Consider the following 21,664-nt stretch of genomic DNA (forward strand, 5'->3'; position numbering starts at 1 on the left):
AAAGGACACTCCACATTTATTTGTATTTGCCTTTGGAAAGTACACAGAGACTCTCAAGGGCCCTTTCCCCCTGGCTAGGGGAGGGGTGGAAGGTTCTGGAGGGAGGAGGCATCAGGATAGGATATGAAGTTCATCAGAAGGCCCTGCTACCCTGGGCAAGGGGCATCTGCACGGCAGGCACTTGTGCTGTCCCCCTCCCCTCCAGGCCACCTGTGAATCTACATGGGCTCTCCTCTCTGACCCAAGATCGCCCTCTCCTGTCCCCCTGGACTTGCCATGGGCAGAAGACCCAGCTTCCTCTCTTCCATGTTTCAGCTTCTTTTCCTGTCCTTCCCGTGCCTAAAATCTATTCCTAGGGATACAGAACACGAATACCCATAACTTCTCTTTCCCAAGCCTCCTACAGAAGACTCCTCATAACCCAGGGTGCACAGTACAGACTCCTGAGAACTAGTAAGCACGGGCCCTCACAGCTGGCTGTGTCTGAAGGCAGGACAGCAAGCATGAGTGCCTATCTACTTAAGGCAGGACTGGTGATGCCACTGTGGCAGGATGTGAGGAGCCATGGGGTTTCTGGGGTGTGCCTGTAAGCGGGACAGGAAGGCCCAGGGAGGCAAGCACAGGGGCTTACTTATCATAGAAGTCAATATGGGCTCCAGACTTAAATGTGTCCTTTTGAAGCAAGCTCAGCAGTTTCTGGGCTGACATTCCACAGTCTACTAGCTCCCCCTTTGTCTTCAGGGCCTGCAGCCGCTGTCGTAATTCTGGGTCCACAGAGGTCTCCCGGGCCAGTTGTTGCATGTCTGTGTCCAGGGGACCTAGGGGACAAAGAGAAGAAGATGAGGGGACAGGACTGAGGCAGGGACAGAGCGACATGGGCCCCTACTACAGGGGTGGTGTGGGGGGAGACTGAGTCAGGTGTGGCCAGAGACAAAACCTCACTGTAAAAATGGCATGGTGGAGGTGGCTGACCTCTAACTTCACAAGGGGGAGAGATAATCAAAAGCAACAGCCCAAGTTTGATTCCTATGAGGCAGAAGTCACACATCCCTTCTCTCTCCAACCTTTTTACCAATTCTGACACTAACCACCCCTACCACAGCACTCTCTACTTCTCTGCTGGGTTTGATAATTGGTTGCAATGGCCACACAGAACTCACACACAATAGGCATGATTATGGGGCTTATTAGGGAAGTAAGAGGTTACAATTCAGGATTAGAAACAACTCAGCACACAGTTCTTCCAACAGGACAACCTCTTCTCAGCTATGCTGCAGGGACGCCTCTCTCTGGGCCTCAGCCCCTCAGCCCCTGGGCTTCTTGGCCTGGACGGCCTCTGTCCTGCTCAGGGAAGTGTTAGCTCTTTTAGTTCTGCCAATAAGTGCCCAGAGACACCCCACTCTGCCAGCAAGCCTTCTGCCCGAAGGCACTCAGCTCTCTCCCCGTGGGCCAATAAGCCCACCGCGCTGACTCCTGTTTTTGCTGACTCAGCTGCCACCTGTTCTCTGCCACTGCTCCTTGCTGTCTCTCACCATCTCTATTACAGTTCTGTCTCTTGGGTCTAGAAGGTTCTTGGTGCAGGGATCCTGGGTCCAAAGGTCACACTCCACTCCTAGCTCTTCTTTATTGGTGATAGTGTGGTTTCCCCCTCTGTCTCTGGGATGGCTCATTTTAAGCCTAACAGGATGGCAAAACTGACCAATCCCCTCGTTAGGGTTCCATACATCTTATTTGTATGGTTCCACCCCCACAAGGGTACCATACACCTTATTTACAGTATTAGCAAGCTATCCAATCCCCTTGGTGGGCCACGAGCACCTCATTGCATAGTCCCACCCAGGCATTTGGTGGGAGTTACAAAGACTATGGCTAGAAGGGACATATTAAGTAATTCACTGCACCGTACTCACGTTGGCTGACGTGTGGTCAGGATTGCCAAGGGCTTCACTTTGTCACTATTGAGTTCTAGGCTCAAATTCCAATGCCCACCTGAACATGCTTTCTCCAAACCACCATGTCTAAAACTAAGGTGATCATCTCCTGTCAAACCAGCACCTCTGAACAAGAAAGATGTGGCAGTCTGCTTCCGTAGAGTTACAGCCTTGGAAACTCTATGGGGTCGCTGTGAGTCGGAACTGACTTGACGGCAGTAGGTTTATTATTCATACAGGAAGCACACCAGAATGTATAAGAGTTAACAATCCTCAAAGGCAGAATATCACAGAGTCTCAGGGTTGGAAGGAGAACTACCATCCTGATCCTCAAATGTTTTTAACCACCTGTGTATCCCTGGTGAGAGGGGACTTGCTACCTTTCCAAACAGCCCGTTCCATCACTGGACACCTGTTTAAACATTCTTCCTGGCACTGAAATGAAAACCAGACTGGTCTCAGCCTTCATTCAGGCCCTGGGGGCTTCTCATTCATTCTGCTCACTGTTGTTTGAGTGAGTCTTAGGCTGGGCTCAGAGAGGGTGCTGAGTGGATGCTGGCTTTAAGAATAACATGTGAGTGAGTGTCTGTGTTAGGGAGGGTGGGGGCTGGATACTGGAGATCATGAGAAAAAGTGGAAACAGCACTGATCAGGAGCTTGGAGGCAAGGTTTGATCCTGGCTCTGCCACACATGGGCTTTGGGCAGCCCATCCTACCTCTCTGCCCCTGGAGTCCTGATATGTAACTCAAGAGGGATAGACCATTAGATCTCCATCTAAGTGGCTCAGATATTCTACAACAGCTCTGTCACCACCTTCTACTTCCAGGAACCTCAAGGGGCACTGTGGTGTCATGATGGGGTAGTCAGACTCAGACCAGGTGTCGCAAGACACCCTACCCTTTAATTTTCATGAGGACAGGAGCTTTGCTAGGTGTTGGGGATGTTCAGATAAATAGTGAACGGTCCCTACCTTAAGGCTTTCCTGTCAAGTGAGGGAAGGAGAGAAGTAAACATATGAAGATAATACAATGTGCTAAGTTCTATCTAACAATCAGAAGTGCTAACATAGCATCTTCTCTGTTTCACATGAGAAATGGGGTACAGGCCTGGAATTCAAACCCTGGTCTTCTCTCAAATTCTGTATCAAATACCTCAGACTTTCCTGCCTCGCCTTCCAATCCAGCCAGCTCCCCACATTCTCTAACTACCGTTCCTTGCACACCTGCTATAATTTCCTTGGAGCCTGTATTTTCCCTAAGGGGTGATGGGTCATGATTCAGGGACAATTACCTCTGTGGGTCCTTCCCTGGAGAGGACAGACTACCTCCCTTGCCCAGCACGTTCTGGGAGGCAGGGATAGCAGTACTGCCTACCTACCTGGGGCATAGCTCAGCACCCTCACAGTAGGTTCTTCTGCGGCCAGGACCTGGAACATCATGTTACGGGCAGCCTTCCCTGCACAGTACAGTGCCCAGCCCTTGAAGGGCTGCAGGGCACAGATGGATGAGATGTTAACCACGGTCCTGCTGAGGCCAGGACTCTGGGGGAAGGCCTTCAGGATGCCGGAGGTCAGGCAGAGCATGGAGGTCAAGTTCAGAGCCCAGTAGCTGTTCACTTCAGCTGGGTCAGCCAGGTCCACGAAGCCTTTGGACACATCCCCAAGAGTGGCTGTGAAAAACCAGACCTTAGGAATCACCCAATGCCAGCAGGGCTTTCTCCTCCCCCAACCCTCTCCAAATTCCGCCAGACCTATGGGAGGAGTCCCTGTTGCACTTATGAAGACACCTCCTTCTTTTCCAGCTTTGCAAACAGACGCCCCGTAAGTAGCCAAGTAGCGGGCTGAGAAGGAGCCTACCCTACTCTGGGACTTGGGGAGAGCTCTGGAGATGTCCAGGAATTTTCTGCAGCTTGGAGACTCTATGCTCCGACTGAGGCCTCCGCCAGAGGGCGCTCGACAAGGCGATTGAGAAAGTTCTACGGGTGCTTTAGAAAACCCGGCTTCACTGCGGGGTGGGACTAGGTGGAGGTAGAGGGGAGCACCCCAAGGGCAGCCGGTCTTCTTCCTGCACGCCTCGCCACCGCCTGCCACCCAAGCTGGAGCACTTCGGACTTGAGGCGTCTTAGCGGACTCCTTATCTGACCTCTTACATTCCCAAGCGGTGAGGGAAGTGAGAGTTCGGAGGAGGGAAGGAGAGCAGAAAGGCATGCTAAGCAGTATTCCAAATGGGAAGTCCGCCCCGCCCCCGCCCAATTCCCGGTGGTCTTACCTGCATTGTTGATAAGCAGCAGTCGCTGCAGTCCCTCAGGCTTGGGGAGCTCGCGTAGGGTACCGAGCAGATGCTGCAGGCCGGCCTCCGTGCCCAGGTCGGCGGGCGCCCTCATCACACGCAGGCCAAGCCGCCCCGCGCCCAACTCCGCCTCCAGCTGACGCAGCGCCTCATCGTTGCGGGCGTTTAGGACCATCACGGAGCCGGGCGAGAGCAGAGGGGCCAAGAGCGTTGCCAGCGCCCGGCCGAAGCCGCGGGAGGCCCCGGTCAGCACGCACAAGGTGCGTCCCAGGCCATCCGCCTTGCCGCTGCCACCTTCCATACCTCTAACCTCCGGCTCACGCTGGGAATAAAGAGAGAAAAGAGAGGACTGGGCCGGGGTGGTGCTTTCGCGGTGGAAGGAGCCACATGATTTGGTGCGACGGGACGCCCCGCCAGACGGGGGCGGGGACGGCAACCTGTCTGCGACCAATCCGGGACTAGCTTCCTTGGCCGCAGATGGTGTCAGTGCCAAGGGGCTAAACCGGGAAGACAGTAAGAGCGGCCCACACGGGAAAGAAATCCTAGCGAAGTTCCAAGCGCGCCTTGTTTTTCGCCCGTCATTCTCGCGCAACTGGGACGCATTCTATGAGTTTCTTCCTAACTCCAGATCCAACTTCTTGCGCAAGTGAGCTTCTCGAGGTCAGGGCATGTTGCTCGGTGACAGGCATCCCTCTATGTGGCCGGTAAAAGCCCTGAATGAAGCCCTTGCCCGTTTAGGACTTGGGGTCCTGCTAGGCTTGTGGCGGTAGCTCACCGCCCTCTGAGTTACAGGAGCCTCTTCCGGGAAAACCCCAGTCGCGCCTCCAAAAGAGGTAAAAACTTTTTCTCCCTCACTTGCCTCTGAGCAACTCGCCGGTCTCCCCTACCTCTCTGAAATTTCTAACTCCCTAAACTTCTATGTTTTCCGGGATTCTGGCCCCCGCTCATTCTACACTCTCCCTAGTAGGCAATTTCATCCACTCCCCGATTCACATTGATGCAGATGACCACTTAAGTCTGTATCTCCAGGCCTGAATTCAGTCCAGTGCTTCAGAAAACCCACACATTCCTCCTCCTCTCACCCAGCCCCCAAGGGAGAGGAAAATGGGACAGGCTGGCAGACAGCTACAACTCTCCTAAAACAAAGGTCTCTCCCCACAGGGCTGTGCCCTCATGCGTGGGGATAGACAGCAAAGTTGCCTTCCAAGACTTCTGCAAAAATGTGTTTTGTCTCCTTGTGGGCTATCATTTCTAACACCAACGGAAAGCAATTCTGGGAGAAGCTTTTCGTTCGTCAGCATAGGTGCCCCCAGCACTTAGCACAGGAGGAAACCTGGATTCAGACTTCTTACCACATGGGCAAAAGCGTTTGGTATTAAGTACAGTTCAGACTGTATATCCACAATGGAACATATTCTAAGAACAAATCAAACTGTAAAGAAATTTTAAATTTCATTTAGTAGGATTACTGTTAATAAGGGTAGTATTAAAACCCACAGCTAACCTCATATTCAATGGAGAAAGATTAAGAACTTTCCCCTTAAAATTGGGAACAAGACAACGATACCTGCTTTCACCAAAAACCAAACCCATTGCCATCGTGTCGATTCTGACTCATAGTCACCCTTTAGCACAGAGTAGAATTATCCCATAAGGTTTCCAAGGCCGTAACCTTCATGGAAGCAGACTGCCACATCTTTCTCCCAAAGAGCAGGTAGTGGGTTCCAGCAGCTGACCTTTAGATTAGCAGCTGAGCACTTAACCACTGCATCATCAGCGATCCATAGAACAAGGCCTGCTCTCACCACTGCTTTCAATACTGTGCTGGAAGTCCTAGCCAGAGAACTTAGGCAAGAAAAAGATACAAAAGGCATCCAAATTGGGAAGGAAAAAGAAAAACCATCCCTGTTTGCAGATGACATGATCCTATATATAGAAATCCCAAAGAATCCGCAGGAAAGCTACTAGAGCTAATATAAATGAATTCAGCAAAATTTCAGGGTACAAAATCAATGCACAAAAATCAATTGGGTTTCTATACACCAGCAATGAGCAATCTGAAAAGGAAATTAAGAAAACAGTTCCATTTACAATAGCATCTAAAGGAATAAAATACCTGGGAATAAATTTAATCAGGGAGGTGAAAGACTTGGACACCGAAAACTGTAAAACATTGCTGAAAGAAATTAAAGAAGACGTAAATGGAAAGACATTTCATGTTCATGGATTGGAAGACAATATTGTTAAGATGTTGATACTACCTTAGTTATCTAATGCTGCTGTAACAAAAATGCCATAAGTGGATGGCTTTAACAAACAAATTTATTTTCTCACAGTTTAGGAGGCTAGAAGTACAAATTCAGGGCGCTGGCTCTAGGGGAAGGCTTTCTCTCTCTGTCAGCTCTGGCGGAAGGTCCTTGTTCCTTGGTTCCTTGGTGATGTTTATGTTGTGTAGCATTTCTCTTCCCCCATCTCTGCTTCCTTGCTTAATCTGCTCTTTTTATATCTCAAAAGAGATTGACTCAAGACATACCCTACACTAATACTGTCTCATTAACGTAACAAAGAAAACCCATTCCCAAATAGGATTATAACCATAGGTAAAAGGGTTAGGATTTACAACACATATTTTGGGGGGACACAATTCAATCCCTAGCACTACCCAAAGTGATCTATAGATCCAATACAATCCCCATCAAAATTCCAACAGCCTTCTTTGCAGAAATGGAAAAGCCAATCTCCAAATTTATATGGAATTGCAAGGGGCCCCGAATAGCCAAAACAATCTTGAAAAAGAACAAAGTAGTAGGACTCACACCTCCTGACTTCAAAACATGTAATAAAGCTATAGTATTCAAAACACTCTGGTACTGGTATAATAATAGGCACATAGACCAATGGAATAGAATTGAGAGTCCAGAAATAAACCTATGCATCTATGGCCAACTGATTTTCAACAAGGGTGCTAAGTCCACCCAATAGGGAAAGAATAGTCTCTTCAATAAATGGTGCTGGGATAACTGAATCTCTACATGCAAAAGAATGAAGTTAGACCTATACCTCACGCCAAATACAAAAGCTAGCTCAAAATGGATCAAAGACCTAAGTGTAAGAAGTAAAACAATACAACTCTTAGAACAAAACACAAGAGGGGGACCTAGTTTTCAACAGTGGACTCATGGATATGATACTAAACGAAGGAGCAACAAAAGGCAAAACAAATAATTGAGCTTCATCAAACTTTAAAATTTTGTGCATCAAAGGACTATCAACAAAGTGAACAGACAACCTACAGATGTGGAGAAACTATTTGGTAACCATATGTCAGATAAAGGTTTAATATCCAGAATTTATAAAGAACTCCTAGAACTCAACAACAAAAAGACAAACAACCCAATCAAAAAATGGCAAAAGACTTGAATAGACATTTCACCAAAGAAGATATACAAATGACCAATAAACATGGGAAAAGATGCTCAATGTCAGTAGTAATCATGGAAATGCAAATCAAAACCACAATGAGGTAACGCTTCACACCCACTAGGATGGCTATTACCAGAAAAACGGAAAACAATGTGTTGGTGAGGATGTAGAGGAATTGGAACCCTTATCCATTCATTGGTGGGATTGTAAAAAGATGCAGCCGCTGTAGAAAACAGTTTGGCGGTTCCTCAAAAAGTTACACGTAGAATTACCGTATGGCCCTGCAATTCCACTCCTAGGTATGTACCTATAAGACTTGAAAACAGGGATGCAAACATACAGTTGTGCACCAATATTCGTTGCAGCATTATTCCCAATAGCCAAAAGGTAGAAACAACACAAACGTTCATCAGTTGATTAATGGATAAACAAGTTACGGTATATCCATACGATGGAATATTATTCTGCCATAAAGAGAAATGCTATGACATGGATGAACCTTGACAACATTATGCTGAGTGAAATAAGTCAGTCACAAAAGGGCAAATATTGTATGATCCCATTTATGTGAAATATCCAGAATAGGCGAATGCATAGAGACCAAAGGTTACTAGTGCTTTCCAAGGGTGGGTGGCAGGGGTAAAGGGGAAGTTATTGCTTAAGGGGTACAGAGTTTTTGTTAAGGGTGATGAAAAAATTGGGAAAATTTTGTTAAGGGTGATTGTTGTAAGACCTGGTGAATGTAATTAGTATCACTGAATTGTACATGTAAAGATGTTTGAAATGGCAAATGTTTGGTATATATATTTCACCACAATAAAACTTTTTTTAAATGAGGAAAAAATAGGTAGTATTATTTTAAAGCTATTGTATGTAAAGTGGGACCAAGAAAATAAGTTATTATATCAATGTTGTTAGGAGCCAAGATTTTCGTGTTACAGAAAAGAGATCAAGTCTAAATTCAAAGAAGTTAAGGAAAAAGTTCATAAAGTTAAATTTGAATTGGAAGCCAGAGAATTGTACAATTTATTGCAATTCATTTTACTTTTATACAATAACACTGAAATCATGTAGCTTTTCTCTTCTGGATCTGTTGGTTCTCTATTGCCTATGACTAAGCTTTGTTTTTAAGGGCTCACCATCAAACAGTGACAGAGATTAAAGTAGTGCCCAGATACAGTCTTCGGCTGTGTTTTGTTTGGCCCAAATAGGGCTTTTTTAATTCTTTTAAAATTTGGGCTAACATTTCTAATTTGGGATATTTTATCTGCTTTCAGAATTTCCAGCTTGTCTTGAACAATGGGAAGGTCTGGCAAACTGGTAGACAGGCTGGCTGAGGTGAGCAGCAGCCTCCTTTGGGAAGGGGACTGCGCACTCCAGTTTCCCAAGACCCCCACCACTCCTATGGTGTAGGCGTTTGCGTTTTCTACTCTTGACACTTAGTTGAATTCTTACCCAGTGGTGATGGTCAAAACATTTAACAATTTGTCACACCCGGACACCAACCAATCAGAACAGACCCAGGCCAGAGTGTGGATTGTGTAGAGGTGGGCTGGGGAGGAGAGACAGGCGAGTGCAAGTCATTTAACAACCAGTATGGAAGCTTTTGATATTTTAACACACATATAGTTCTGGGGAGGAATCCCTGGGTGGTGAAAATGGTTAAGTGCCAAAAGGTTGGTGGTTCAAAACCTGTGCAGGTGCCATGGAAGACAGGCCTGATGATCTGCTTCTGAATGGTCACAGCCTTGAAAACCCTATGGAGCAGTTCTACTCTATACACATGGAGTCGCCATGAGTCAGAATCAGCATGGCTCTGGCCAATACCTACGTTTTGAAGCTGTCCTGCTGTTCACTGATCTATTCACACTGAAAGAGAAAGACTTCAGCCTGATTGCTCCAAAGCATACCTCTCCTGTAATGGTATGATGAGCTATCCTTTAAAGAATTTTTAACAGCTTCTTCCTGCTCTCTCGGCATCAGAAGACAGGTTGATGAAAGCACAGTCCCTTCCATTTGTTCATTTGACATTTATGGAAATTCCACCATGTACCAGGCTCTGAGCACTGGTGTCACAGTGGTTAAGAGCTCGGCTGCTAACCAAAACGGTCAGCAGTTTGAATCCACCAGCCACTCCTTGGAAACCCTATGGGGCAGTTCTACTCTGTCCTGTAGGGTCACTATGAATTGAAATCGACTTGACGGCAATGGGTTTTTGGTTTATTTTTGGAAATACATGGATGTGTTTAGAGGTAAAGGGGCATCATATCTGCAACTTACTCTTTAATGTTTCAGGAAAAAAATAGGATGAATGATAAAACAAATGTGGCAAAATGTCAACATTTGGAAAATCTGGCTTAAAGGTTTGTGGGAGTCCTTCATACTATTTTTGCAACTTTCTGAAGTCTGAAATTATTTCTAAATAAGTTTTTTAAAAGAACCGTACTTACGACTAAATAATAAAGAGATAAATAACTCAATTTAAAAAATGGTCAAGAGATCTGAACCAACATTTCTCCAAAAAAGATATACACATGGCCAATAAACACATGAAAAGATACTCAAAATTATTAGCCATCAAGGAAATGCAAATCAAAACCATAATCAAATAACTACTTCATACCCACTAGGATGGCTAAAATAAAAAAAGACAGATAATAACAATTGTTCAGGATGTGGAGAAATTGGCACCCTAGTATACTGCCAGTGGGAATGTGCTGATTCAGGTCGATTGAAACATGTTTGATACATAAAAGCCAATGAATTCATAATAATAGTAAAAGAATAAAAGACACCAAAACAAAACAAAACTCAATGGGTACCGCTGGAAGTAACTAGGACAGAAACTCAGTAATCTGAAAATTTAGAATAAAGGGAAAGGATCAAACATTTGTCCAGCCCTTTTTAAATACAGGTAGTTCTCAGCTTACGATGAGGTTATGCTTCAAGGACTCTGTCATACGTTGGTTCTGACGAAAAGTCAAATACCTCATTTTTAAAAAAGTTTTCATTATTATTGTCTTTTATTAGCAGTATCTTTATAAATCTGATTTTTACTTGTCTTTGGGGCTTGGAAACATCACATATAAACTTACAGATTTGATGACATCAGCAAATTGCCAAATTACACGCTGCAACTTTATATACAGTACATATTACCAAAAAAAAAAAAAAAAGGACAATCGTAAGTGCAGTTGGTGGTAACTCCAACATGTGGTAAGTCGGAGATTACCTGTACTACATTTAAGGGTAACCAACATGTCTTATTTGATGAGGGAAAGTTTCTCTTTATAGAAAAATTCCATCCAATACATGTAGAAGAAATGGCAGAATGAAAAAAATCACTATTTTGCAACTTCTAATGAAATAATTGATTCAGGCTAAACTTATCTATGAATAAGATGAAAATTGATGGTAATTTTCCAATGGCGGAATTAGGCTGTCACAGTCTGAGCTTTTTGACAAGTTTTAGTATCTGTAAGAGTGGAAAAATCTGATATTATGTGCCTTCTGATATGGTGCAATGTAAAATACATAGAAACACCTATGGAGTATTTTGGGGAAAGAATTGAAGAATAAATTAAGAAGGCAGGAAAGTCCACTGTGAGACTTCCTGCAGGCCATCTGATTACTTTTCTTCGAGTCAGTGGCATGAAATAAAGGTTGAAGAGACTATTTTATATTAAAAGAGACGTAACAACCAAATGCAAAATATGGATTTTGTTTGGATCCTGGTTCACTAATGAAAAAATACATTGTTTGAGACAGTTGGGGAAATTTCAGTATGGACTGGGTATTAGATGATGCCAGTGATTTATTGTTAATTTTGTGGTGTGTTAATGGCATATGATTATGTAAGAAAATGATGAAATTTTTTAGACATGAAGTCTGGAATTTGCTTTAAAATGTTTCAGTAACAAAAAAGAAGAAAGGGATAAAGCAAGTGTGACAAAATCTTGGTAAGTATTGAATCTGGATTATGAGTATATTGAGATCCATTATATTATTCTCTCTACATTTGTGTATGTTTGAAAATTTTTATAATAAATATTTTTTTAAAGCTAGAAACTGGTATAAGGACTGGTACATTCTACATTTTAACAGATACTGCCAAAAAACACCCCCTAAAATGTTGGAACAAGTCTATGCTCTATTTAGTAGTGTTGAGCATGTCTATTTCACTGTATTAATTTTCTTTAATTTCTTTAGGTTTTAGCAAGGATGTGCATTTTTATTTCTTCTTTGAGCTGCTTGGTCATGCCCTTCGCCCATTTTTCTATAGACTTCCTATTTCTAGGCTTCTTTGTGGTTTCTTTTTATTTATTTATTTATTTTACTCAAATTTTCTTTGTTCTAGTTACTCTTTTCCCTATTTATTTGGAGGTTCACATTTTATTTTCAGTCTACCAATGATTAGTTTGGGATTAAAATTGTAAAAATGTGAACTTTTATTTTTCTATCAATATTAAGAACAAAACATTATCTATTGGGGAAAACTGGTTGGCTTTGTGTTTTGGAGGCAAACAGCCTCCATCTCTTACTTGTGTAATCTTGGCCAGGTCACATAGTATCTTTAAACTTTGGTAAATATATAGGCTTGTTTATTCAACATTGCATAAGTATTTGCTGTGTGCCTACCATGAACCAGGAAATGGGCTGGGCTCTGGAGGTACAATGGTGAGCAAAACAGATAATCCCTGTGTTCACAGAAGGTAGAGTAAAGGAGCTAAATATAAAGCACTTAGTATATTGTTTTACAGTTCAGTAAATACAGTGAAACCTGTGAGATCCAGAACTCACCACGACTGCCTTGTTTTTCTGGGTCTTGCAAGTTTTCTGCCTTCAACAGTGGGTGATCTTACCACTCTTCTATCGCCCTCTATTCATGGAAAATATTTGAGTGTTCCATCTCTGACAGGTTTCTACCTTACACAGTGTCTTAGTCATCTAGTGCTGCTATAACAAATACCACAAGTGGATGGCTTTACCAAAGAGAAAATTATTCTCTCACAGTCTAGGAGGCCAGAAGCCCAAATTCAGCGTGCCAGCTCCAGGGGAAGACCTTCTCTCTCTGTTGGCTCTGGGGGAAGGTCCTTGTCATCAATCTTCCCAGGTCGAGGAACTTCTCAGCAGAAGGATCCGGGTCCAAAGGACGCGCTTTTCTCCTGGCTGTTGTTTCTTGGTGGTATGAGGTCCCCCATTTCTCTCTGCTTGCTTCTCTCCTTTATATCTCACAAGAGATTGATTTAAGACACAACCTAATCTTGTAGATTGAGTCCTGCCTCATTAGCACAACTGCCTCTGATCCTGCCTCATTAACATCATAGAGACAGGATTTACAACACGTAGGAAAATCACATCAGATCACAAAATGGTAGACAATCACACAATACTGGGAATCGTAGCCTAGCCACATTGACATATATTTTGGGGGGACACAATTCATAACAGACAGATTCCAGCTTTTGCAGGTTTTACTGTAGCAGGTATTATTTTTATTACCCCTGCATAATATGAGAGATTTAGTACATTTTATTTCCTCACTCCACATCTTCCTTGGCACCAGGTTTTGGTTTTTTTTTTGGTTGTTGGTGTCAAATTTATGTGGCCTTTTATGGGGGCAGTGGTGATTCACTGGTAGAATTCTTGCCTTCCATGTGCAAGACTGAGGTTTGATTCCTAGCCAACGTACCTCATGCCCAGCCACCACCCCTCTGTCAGTGAGGCTTGCGTTTTGCTATGATGCTGCGCAGATTTCAGCCGAGCTTCCAGACAAAGGAGAACTACGAAGAAAGTTCTGGTGATCTACTTCCAAAAAGCAGCCAATGAAAACCCTTTGGATCACAATGGTCTAATCCTGGTGTGCACGGGGTCCCCATGAGCCAGGGGCCAACTCGATGGCAGTGAAAAACAACAAGTGGCCTTTTAAACTCAGCTTATTAGTATTTTCTTTTATACATTGTGTCATCTTCAATAATTATTTTTGACATTTTTACTCTTCCATGAGCATAGAAACAAAAGTATTTAAACACTAACTCTCTGTTTTCTGGTCTCAATAAAATCAGTAAAAACCAGTTGCCGTCAAGCCGATTCTGACTCATGGCCACCCCATGTGTGTCAGTGTAGAACTGTGCTCCATAGCGTTTTTTCTTTTTCTTAAATTGTGCATTAGGTGAAGGTTTACGGAGTAAATTAGTTTCCCATTTAATAGTTTATACACAGATTTTTCCATGACATAGGTTGCACTCCCTGCAATGCATCAGCACTCTCCCCATTACTACCCTGAGTTCCCCATTTCCATTCCTCCAGTTTTCTTGTCCCTTCCTGCCTTCTCATCTTTACTTTTGGACAAATGTTGTCCTTTTGGTCTCGTGCAGATGATTGTTCTAAGGAGCACTTTCCTCACGTATGTTATTGTTTATAGGCCCATCTATTATTTGGCTGAAAGGTGATCTCTGGGAATGGCTTCAGTTCCAAGCTAGAAGGGTGTCTAAGGGCTATAGTCTTGGGGATTCCTCCAGTCTCTCTCAGACCAATCAGTCTGGTCTTTTTTATGAGTTTGAATTTTGTTCTACTTTTTTTTTTTTTTCTCACTCTAACTGGGACCGTCTATTGTGATCCTAGTCAGAGCGGTTGTAGTTGTAGCTGGGCACCATCTAGTTCTTCTGGTCTCAGGCTGGTATAGGCTTTTGTTCCTGTGGTCCATTAGTCCTTTGGACTAATTGTTTCCTTGAGCTTTTGGTTTTCTTCACCCTCCTTTACTCCAGACGGAAAGAGACCAATAGTTGTATCTTAGATGGCCGCTCACGAGCTTTTAAGACCTCAGATGCTACTCACTAAAGTAGGATGTAGAACATATTCTTTATGAACTATGTTATGCCAGTTGACCTAGATGTCTCCTGGGACTGTGATCCCTATCCATAACGTTTTCAATGGCTGGCTTTTCAGAAGTAGATCACCAGACCTTTCTTCAAGGTGCCTCTGGGTGGGCTCAAACCTCCAACCTTTTGGTTAACAGACAACTGTGTCAACTATTTGCACTACCCAGGAAGTCCCTAGTCTCAGTAGTTACCTATATTTTTATCATACCATAGCTTCCATATCTTGAGTTCTTCATTGTGACTCATTTCTTGGTCAGGTGGAATACTTATTTGAGTTTGCTTTTGTTTTTTGTTTTAAAGAAAATATATGATTTGTATACTTTTGGAGCCCCTGAATGTTTGAAAATGTCTTTGTGTTGTCCTGTCTTATGAAGAATACCTTAATATGTGTTATATAAAAGAGTAAAAACTGGCCTCTGTGTACTGGCCCTAAGTTGTTTACTTCGTCATAGCAAGCTGGGGTTCATTAACCCAAAAAAGCCCACCACGGCCAAACTCAAATTTGAACACATCCAATTATTTTAAAAACAGCCCAAATAATCAGACTTTTAGCCACTTCTGCCTGTTTTATATACCTGACAAAACTGCACCCAACATCTGCTAGTCCTAGATAAGACAAAAAACAAAACAAAACAAAACAGCCCTGTAGTTATAAGGATCCTAGGATGCTGCTGTCCTTTGGAGCTCTCTGACCCAGATACTTCCTATCTTGCTACCTTGCTGCAGGTAGTGACATGTAAGCACCCCACCCCCACCCCGTTTCTTCCCTCTCTCTACCAGCCTCCTCGGTTTTCATGCCCTCTTCCCTTTCTGATGGCTCCCTGCTCTCCTGGACTCCGGAAAACCTCCTGCTGTGGTGAACCGCCTCTACATGCAGCTGTCCATGTTTACATAAATAGCTTGTTGTGCAATGCTTGTATCTCATGGTTATATCCTTTCTTTTTTTTTTTTTTTTTGACCAGCTCTGAATTCCTTTGAACTCACTGCAGTAGGGCACAGAATTATTGACTCACAGTATTTCTAATTTGATACTCTGAAATGATGCTCCATCACCTTCCTAGTATTTGGTGTTATCCAAAAAGAAATCTGCCATTGCTCTGCTTTTATTTTTATTTTGTAGGCAACCTATTTTGTTCCTGCCTGGATCCATACAGGATTTTTTATTTATACTTCAAATTTTAAAATTCCACATGATATGTCCAAAGGTGAGTCTCATTTTATCATTTATTTGATTATTACACAAAGATTTATTGAGCACCTACCATGTTTTCTTGTTAATTTAGTGGGCCTTTTCGATACGAAGTTTTGTCTTTCTTCAGTTAAGAAATATTTGTCTGTAATTTATCTCATTATTTTGTGTGTGTGTGTGTCCAGTCTGCTATAATCTTTTTAGGTAGAATTCCCACTATTAGTTCATTGGATCTCTTAGATCTATTTCCAAGTCTTTTATATCTTCACTTACCATCATGTTAATCTCTTTATCCTTGTCATTTGAGTTTCCTAAGTATTTCTTGAGTTAGGGTTTAAGTTAGTGTAGTATCAATCTGTAGGTCATTGCCTCCATAGGGTATCAGTTTACCTTGCTGAGCACAGGTTTACCTTGTAGGGATGGACCTCTATGTAGAAGTCAAGTTCAGCACTTTGTAGAATGTTTTTTTCTGCTGCCCCATGTGTGGGCAGGTTCTGAGTAATCTGAGCATTCAATGAGGATTGTTTGTGTGTGTGTGTCTTAGGCTAGGAGGTGGTCTCTAAGTCTCTGGTTTTGTTAGCCGTGGAGTTAAGATACTGATTGCTTGCAAAAACATTTGTTCCAAGCACTCTGGAAGCCTTCAACTTAATAGCAAACAAAAAACATACATATATATTAACATATGTAAAAAAAGCATTCCAGACCTCTGAACAAAGATAGTAGATTAAACACATACATTTAATTTTTTCCCTACTAAAACAATAGTAAAAGTCCTTAAAAAAAAAAAAAGATACAAACACATTTGGGTGGGGATAAGGGAGTTGTTGTTAGGTGCCATCCAGTCGGTTCCGACTCCCAGTGATGCTATGTACAACAGAACGAAACACTGCCCAGTCCTGCACTATCCTCTCAATCATTGCTGTGTGTTCAGCCCACTGTTGTAGCCACTGTGTCAATTCACCTCGTCAAGGATCTTCCTCTTTTTCACTGACCCTCTACCTTACCAAGCATGATGTCCTTCTCCAGGCACTGGTCCCTCCTGGTAACATGTCCAAAGTATATGAGATGAAGTCTTGCCATCCTCCCTTCCAAAGAACACTCTGGCTGTATTTCTTCCAAGACAGACTTGTTCGTTCTTCTGGTAGTCCATGTATTCAGCATTCCTCACCAACACCCTAATTCAAAGGCATCATTTCTTCTTCAGTCTTCCTTATTCATAGTCCAGCTTTCACATGGATGTGAGGTGATTGAAAATATCGTGGCTTGGGTTCAGGCACACCTTAGTCCTCAAGGTGACATCTTTGCTTTTCAACACTTTAAAGAGGTCTTTTGCAGCAGATTTGCCCAATGCAATGCATCATTTGATTTCTTAGCCGCTGCTTCAATGGGTGTTGATTGTGGATCCAAGTCAAATGAAATCCTTCACAACGTCAATATTTTCTCCATTTATCATGATGTGCTTACTGGTCCAGTTGTAAGGATTCTTATTTTCTTTATGTTGAGGTGCAATCCATACTGAAGGTTGTAGTCTTTGATCTTTATCAGTAAGTGCTTCAAATCCTCTTTCAGCGGGCAAGGTTGTGTCATCTGCATATTGCAGGTTGTTAATGAGTCTTCCATAGATCCTGATGCCTCGTTCTTCATATAGTCCAGCATCTTGGATTATTTGCTCAGCATACAGATTGAGTAAGTACGATGAAAGGGTACAACCCGGATGCACATCTTTCCTGACTTTAAACCACGCAGTATCCCCTTCTTCTGTTCAAATGACTGCCTCTTGGTCTATGTACAAGTTCCTCATGAGCACAGTTAAGTGTTCTGGAATTCCCATTCTTTGCAATGTTATCCATAATTTGTTGTGATCCACACAGTCAAATGCTTTTGCGTAGTCAATAAAACACAGGTAAACATCTTTATGGTATTCTCTGCTTTCAGCCAAGATCCTTCTGATATCAGCAAAGATATCCTTTATTCCACTTCCTCTTCTAAATTCAGCTTGAAGTTCTGACAGTTCCCTGTGGATGTACTGCTGCAACCGCTTTTGAATTTTCTTCAGCATAGCAGTGTGATATTAATGATATTGGTGGATAATTTCCGCATTCTGTTGCATCACCTTTCTTTGGAATGGGCGTAAATATGGATCTCTTCCAGTTGGTTGGCCAGGTAGCTGTCTTCCAAATTTCTTTGCACAGACGAGTAAGCGCTTCCAGTGCTGCATCCGTTAGTTGAAGCATCTCAGTTGGTATTCCGTAAATTCCTAGAACCTTGTTTTTTGCCAATATCATCAGTGCAGCTTGGACTTCTTCCTTCAGTACCATTGGTTCTTAATCATATGCTACCTCCTGAAATGATTGAATGCCAACCAATTCTTTTTAGTACAGCGACTCTGTGTATTTCTTCCATTTTCTTTTGCTGCCTCATGTGTCGTTCAATATTTTGCCAATAGCATCTTTCAAAATTGCAACTCTAGGCTTGAATTTTTTCTGCAGTTCTTTCTGACATCCTTTTTGGTCTTTTCTTTCTTTCCTGTCTTTTTAATGACGTTTTTCTTTCTTCATGTACGATGTTCTTGATGTCATCCCACAGCTCGTCTGGTGTTCAATGTGTCAGATCTAGTCTTGAGATGGTCTCCCATTACAGGTGGGATATACTCAAGGTTGTATTTTGGTTCTTGTGGACTTGTTTAAGACCCTCCAAGTGTCCAGAAGGAGAAGAAAAATAAAAACAAACAACTCACATACTGTGGGGTTTAGAATTTAACCTTAACCAAAGAATTTGGTATTTGCCCTTTGTTCCTGAGAGATAATCCCTAAAGCCTTGGAATTTCCCTAAGGGTTTAAGTGTCCTTGATAAGGACTCCAGACATGATATGTTAGGCCAGACAGGTGACACTGGGGTGGGGGACTGGCCAGGCCAGAGGGGCTTACCTTGTGATGATCATCTCATGGTGACATGGCTAGATAAACTTACCTCGTGATCACCTCATGATATTAACTGACCTCAGGGGACAGGGACTGGAGTTTGCATTACATAATAAGACCTCCAATAAAAGTTCTGGACACTGAATTTCCATGGGCTTCCTGGTAGGTTAGAGACACTGATGCATGTGGGAGGGTAGCGTGTCCCTTTTTGAGACATGGAAGCTCTCTGTTGAGAACCCTCCCAGATTCACCCTATATGTCTCTTTATTTGTATCTTTTTTTCCTATAATAAAACTATAATAATAACTATAGCCCTTTCTGTGAGTTCTCTGAGTTGTTCCAACAAATTTTCAAACCCAAAGGAGTCGTGGGAGCCAGCCAGTCAGAAGAGAGGGAGGCTGAAAATTCCTGAGCTTATGGCTGTTATCCTTTAGTGGTAGACCAAAAACAAAACCCATTACCATCAAGTCAATTCCGACTTATAGCAACCCTATTGGACAGAGTAGAACTGATCCATAAGGTTTCCAAGGAGCAGCTGGTGAATTTGAACTGCTGACATTTTGGTTAGCAGCTGTAGCACGCCGTAGCTCTTAACCACTGTGCCACCAGGGCCCCTTAGGGAACCCCAAATTTGTAGCCAGGCAGTCAGAAGTAAGGGAAGCCCTGGGGACTCCCAGGCACCTGAATTCTTGGGCCAGCTTGGCAGTCTGAAGGCCTGTCCTAAACTTGAGCTCTGACCTAGCTCTGGGTGGTTAGTGTTAGAGGAAGAAGCGCTGCATGTGCAGCTGGTGTCAGAACAGAGAAGTGAAAAGTGCAGATGTTGATTCATGGGGATTATTATCTACCACCCTGGGTGGTGCAGTTTGTGTTCAGCTACTAACTGAAAGATCAGTGGCTTGAATTCACCCAGTGGCACTGCAAAAGAAAGGCCTGGTGATCTACTTCCATAAGATTACAGCCACTGAAAACCCTATGGAGTACAGTCATGCTCTGGGGTCACGATGAGTTGGAATCAACTTGGCAGCAATGGGCTTTTATTATCCTCACAGATGGTGTCAGAAAAGGTGGGATTTGACATTTTTTCACACACATGCAAAGAAAGGATTGGAATCAAAATGTCTTTGGACTTCTTAATAGGCACACCAGAAATTCTGAAGGGAAAGGATTTCTATTCTTGAACTTTATACACACACAAACCATTAATCATGTATGAGAGTAAGATAAAAACATTTCCAGATATACATATCTCAAAATATTTATCTCCTACGCATTCTTGGGAAGTTCCTGGAAGATGTGTTCCACCAAAATGAAATCAACCAAAAAAGAGGAAGAAATGGAACATAGAAAAACAGGAGATAAAATACAGGAGAGAAGCAACAGGAACCCCCAGGATAATAGTTGAATTATTTGAGGGCAGATTAAACTCCTGTAACAAAAAGACCTTCAAATAAAGTGGCTCAAACAAGATGGAAGTGTATTTTTCTCTGTCAGAAGTAGGTGTGTCATCCAGGGAAGGTAGACGGCTCTCTTCCATGAGGTTGCGCAGGGCTCCAAATCCTTCTATCTTGCTGCTCAGCCATCTCCTAGGATGTTGACTTCATCTACATGGTCCCATCTGGTTCACCAGCACCCCATCAACATCAGCTCTCAGGAAGAAGAGGGCAAGCAGCTCTCACTCACTTTGCATTCACCAGAATTGGTCTCATGGCCATCCCTTGTTGCAAGGGAGGCTAGGAAGTGTAGTCGCTAGCCTGGCAGCCATATGCCTGTCAAAACTTGGGGTGAGGGGCCTATTTCTAAAAGGCAGAAGGAAGAGAAGACTAGATCTTAGGAAACAATTAGCAGTCCCTGCCATAATGGTGAAGGCAAATCCTGGGATCACAACTGTGCACAGGCAGAGCAGGCAAAACAGGCCATGTTGGAGTAAACAGAAATTTCTTCCAGGAGGGACTTCCTCAAGAAGGGGACATTGAGAGACTACTTGATTAAATTTAATTCATTTAAACAAATGTGTATTGAATGTATACTATGTCCAGCCACTATTCAAAGTGTGTGTGATACATCAGTGATGTGAACAAATTTAGAGACAAGATTTAGAAAAATGGTGAAGTTTGGGGTTGAATTATTTCAGGAAACTAAACAACCCACCCAAAAGTACAAACAAGACAACTGTGAACTCCAGGGGAAAAGAATTTGTGGCTTTGTTAATATGTGACTTAGTTCTGAATAGTGTTTGTTGTTCTTGTTAGGCACTGTCAAGTTGATTTCAACTCATAGTGACCCCATGTGACAGAGCAGAACTGCATTATAAGGTTTTCTAGGCTTCAATCTTTTTGGGAGCAGATTGCCAGGTCTTTCTACCGCAGAGACACTGGATAGATTGGAACCACCAACCTTTGGTTAGCAGCCAAACGCTTAACCATTGCACCACCAGGGCTCATTGAATAGTGTTTTAAAAGTCATAATAATATAAATGCTGCACATTGATCAAATCAAAACTAAGATGTAACTGTTGGAAGGATGAGGCAATGGGAAGTGTGCATGTGTAATGGGGGCAAGGGAAGGAAAGATAGCTTATTTCTCATCTTCCATAGTGGAAATCAGTGAATAATACCTAAAAATAAAAGATAAAGGCAAAGCAACACAAGCATGCAGTTTAGAAATATGGCAATAAATATAAAAAAAATCAGCGAGAAGAGTTAAAAGTGATTGCTTCTGAGGAAGAAAAATGAGAAGAGGGCGCTGAGGACTGCTATTTGCTTTTAACAAAACTTTTAAAACGAACTGACTCTTTAGCTATGTGCATGTAAAATTTTGATGTAAAAACATGGTAAAGGCGACTCCAAGGTTTTGGGCCTGAGCTACTACTGGACAGATAATATTGCCATTTCTTGAGATGAGGAAGACTGTAGAAGGAGCTGGATTCATTGGGGAAAGATCAAGAGTTCGTTTTTGGATATGTTGAGATGCCTACTAGATATCCAAGAGGTGATGTCAAGTAGACAGATACAAAAGTTTGGAGTTCGGTGG

At 42.9% G+C, this 21,664-nt stretch overlaps 1 protein-coding gene across 1 annotated transcript; it reads right to left on the bottom strand.

Annotated features, from left to right (window-relative positions):
* On the bottom strand, window positions 1-4,521 carry SPR (sepiapterin reductase). The gene is made up of 3 exons (XM_004369207.2): window positions 4,200-4,521; window positions 3,310-3,600; window positions 1-818 (listed from the first exon to the last, which is right to left on the bottom strand). Exons 1-3 carry the CDS (start codon window positions 4,519-4,521, stop codon window positions 628-630), a joined length of 804 nt encoding a protein of 267 aa, XP_004369264.1. The 3' UTR covers window positions 1-627.
* Between the last annotated feature and the right edge of the window lie 17,143 nt (window positions 4,522-21,664).

Source organism: Trichechus manatus, unplaced genomic scaffold (assembly GCF_000243295.1).
Source record: "Trichechus manatus latirostris isolate Lorelei unplaced genomic scaffold, TriManLat1.0 scaffold00004, whole genome shotgun sequence".
Taxonomy (NCBI): Eukaryota; Metazoa; Chordata; class Mammalia; order Sirenia; family Trichechidae; genus Trichechus; species Trichechus manatus.